Source organism: Vombatus ursinus, unplaced genomic scaffold (assembly GCF_900497805.2).
Source record: "Vombatus ursinus unplaced genomic scaffold, bare-nosed wombat genome assembly UNPS02014601.1, whole genome shotgun sequence".
NCBI lineage: Eukaryota > Metazoa > Chordata > Mammalia > Diprotodontia > Vombatidae > Vombatus > Vombatus ursinus.
The window spans coordinates 109,399-111,672 of NW_020954379.1; the positions used below are offsets into that span (position 1 = coordinate 109,399).

The 2,274-nt window shown below is 39.7% G+C and overlaps 1 protein-coding gene across 1 annotated transcript; it reads right to left on the reverse strand.

Annotated features, from left to right (window-relative positions):
• Positions 1–799: 799 nt before the first annotated feature.
• LOC114042569 (olfactory receptor 13A1-like) lies at positions 800–1,705 on the reverse strand. Its single transcript, XM_027861251.1, has one exon. It carries the CDS (start codon positions 1,703–1,705, stop codon positions 800–802), a length of 906 nt encoding a protein of 301 aa, XP_027717052.1.
• Between the last annotated feature and the right edge of the window lie 569 nt (positions 1,706–2,274).

Here is a 2,274-nt window from a genome sequence, read left to right on the forward strand (position 1 = left end):
ACTAGTCATTCTACACAAGGGAGAATAAAGGACTTTAATTCCAAGTCACACAAGGTTTCATATCAGTTCAGGATAAAAAGACGAGAATGTCATTATTGGTTCCATTCTTAATTCCATCCCCCATTTTCACAGTATTATGTGTCTATGATTTATGTTGGGAAAACCTGAGCCAAAAAAGCTGAGTTTGAGTCCTAGCTTATTGGCTATCTATCCTTGCTGTTGTTTGTCCTTCATTCTCGAAGAGGATGATGGTATCAGGGAAGCCATGCCATGACATGCAAATGAATTGGATTTAAGTAAGGTAGGGCTGTGCAAAGTCATGAGCCTTACTCTCCTCCAGAGTCATCTGGGTCCAGTAGTGAGATATAGATCAGCACAACTGGAGATAGCCCTAGATGCAGTGGGAGACGTTGCCCTTTTTAAGCTAGGGTCTTTAACAGGTCTGTTTGACTGAGGCAATGCCCATTCAGGGATTAAGGCTATATGATCTTGGGAAAATCACAACCTCTCTGAGTCACACTGTCCTCATCTATAAAATGATAATTGCAACAGTTATATTATCTATCTCAGAGGGTTGGTTGTGAAAAAAAAGTGCTTTGGCAATGTCAAGAGTGTTGTAAAAGTATGAGCTAGAATGGAGAAAGTTTGTCTATTAACCTAGTGGTGGACAGGGTCTGAAACCTAATGCTGTGTTACAAGCTTCTAAATAAAATAAATAAAAATAAGGATAGCTGCCATTTAAAAAAAATTTCTGAACTAGCATTCCTGAGAATTTAGAAGAATTTAGAAGAATGAATTATCATTTCCCCTTGAGAAAGATGAAGAGTTTTCTAAGGGCCCTTTTCACATCTTTATTCCTCAAAGTGTAGATAACAGGATTCAAGGTGGGACTCACTGTCAAGTAAAGCACAGCCATGATCTTCCCTTTGTCTGGAGAGTAGCTGGAGCCTGGGCTTAGGTAGACATAGATCACAGTGAAGTAGTACATGGTCACTACAATGAGGTGAGAGGAGCAGGTGGAAAAAGCTCTCTTTTTGCCTTCTGTGGTCTGGAATGCCATGATGCTGAAGATGATGAAACCATTCAGAACAGCAAAGAATATGTCAGCCACAACTGTCATGATGTCATTCACATATGTGGATGAGCAAGATAGTGGCAGTAGAGTGAGGATCTCACAGAAAAAATGATCGATGACATTGGGACCACAGAATGACAACCTCAACAAGAGGCTGGTATTTGTTGTGGCACCAAATGCACTGATCCCCCACACAGCCACAGCCAAGGAGATACAAACTTCCCTACTCATCATCTTGCTGTAATGCAGAGGCTGGCAGATTGCTACATACCAAACACAGGCCACGGCCGTGAAGACCAAGAGCTCAGCAGCCACCGACCAAGTCAGGAAGTATAACTGAGTCATACACCCCCTAAAAGAAATGGTATTGTCTTCTCTCCCCAAAATCTGGAGGAGATTAGACACATCAGTATATGTGCAGATGACATCCAAGAAAGCCAAGTTGCCAAGAAAGAAATACACTGGGGTGTGAAGCTCGGAATTCAGGCTGACAGCAGCCCCAGTGAGAGAATTTCCGATAAGAGCCACTATGTAAAGGAAGAGGAAAAGGACAAAAAATTGAAACTGTAACTGAGGGATGTCTGTGAGTCCCTTGAGGATAAATTCCATCATGAAAATCTGATTATTCATGACTCTGTCACTGTTACATTAGTCGCCTAAATTCTATAGATCACAGGGATTTTCTTCTTTCATAGCTCAACTAGAGATGGACTGAATGTTAGTATCATTTTGTTCTGTCAATTTCTTGAAGAATTAAAAAAAAAATCCCTCTTAAAAAAAAAGATATTTCTTTCACTGAGCAAGAAAAAGAGTGTCTCATCAATATTTTTTTAAATATTTAAAGTCCAGCCTTCCTTGCTGACTTTCTTTCCAATACTTTAAAACCTAGTATTTTCTGTGTTACTATGACATTTTTTTTCTTACACAGGTTGGCAGAAAAACTCTCTCAGATTATACCTGTTTCAGGTAATCTCGACTGTATTAATTTAGCTTCTAAAATGCCCAATCTATCAATTTTTTAATCCAGTCTTCCCTACCCTTCAACAACAGTAAGAGGAGACAGAGAGACAGAGAGATAGAGAGAGAGAGAGAGAAAAGAAAAGAGAGAGAGAGAGAGAGAGAGAGAAGGGAGGGAGGGAAGGAAGGACAAAGAAAAGAAAGAAAGAAAGAAAGAAAGAAAGAAAGAAAGAAAGAAAGAA

Bases quoted from the DNA above. Each gene is read 5' to 3' on its own strand.
- LOC114042569 (XM_027861251.1), bottom strand. From the start codon at position 1,705: ATGAATAATCAGATTTTCATGATGGAATTTATCCTCAAGGGACTCACA.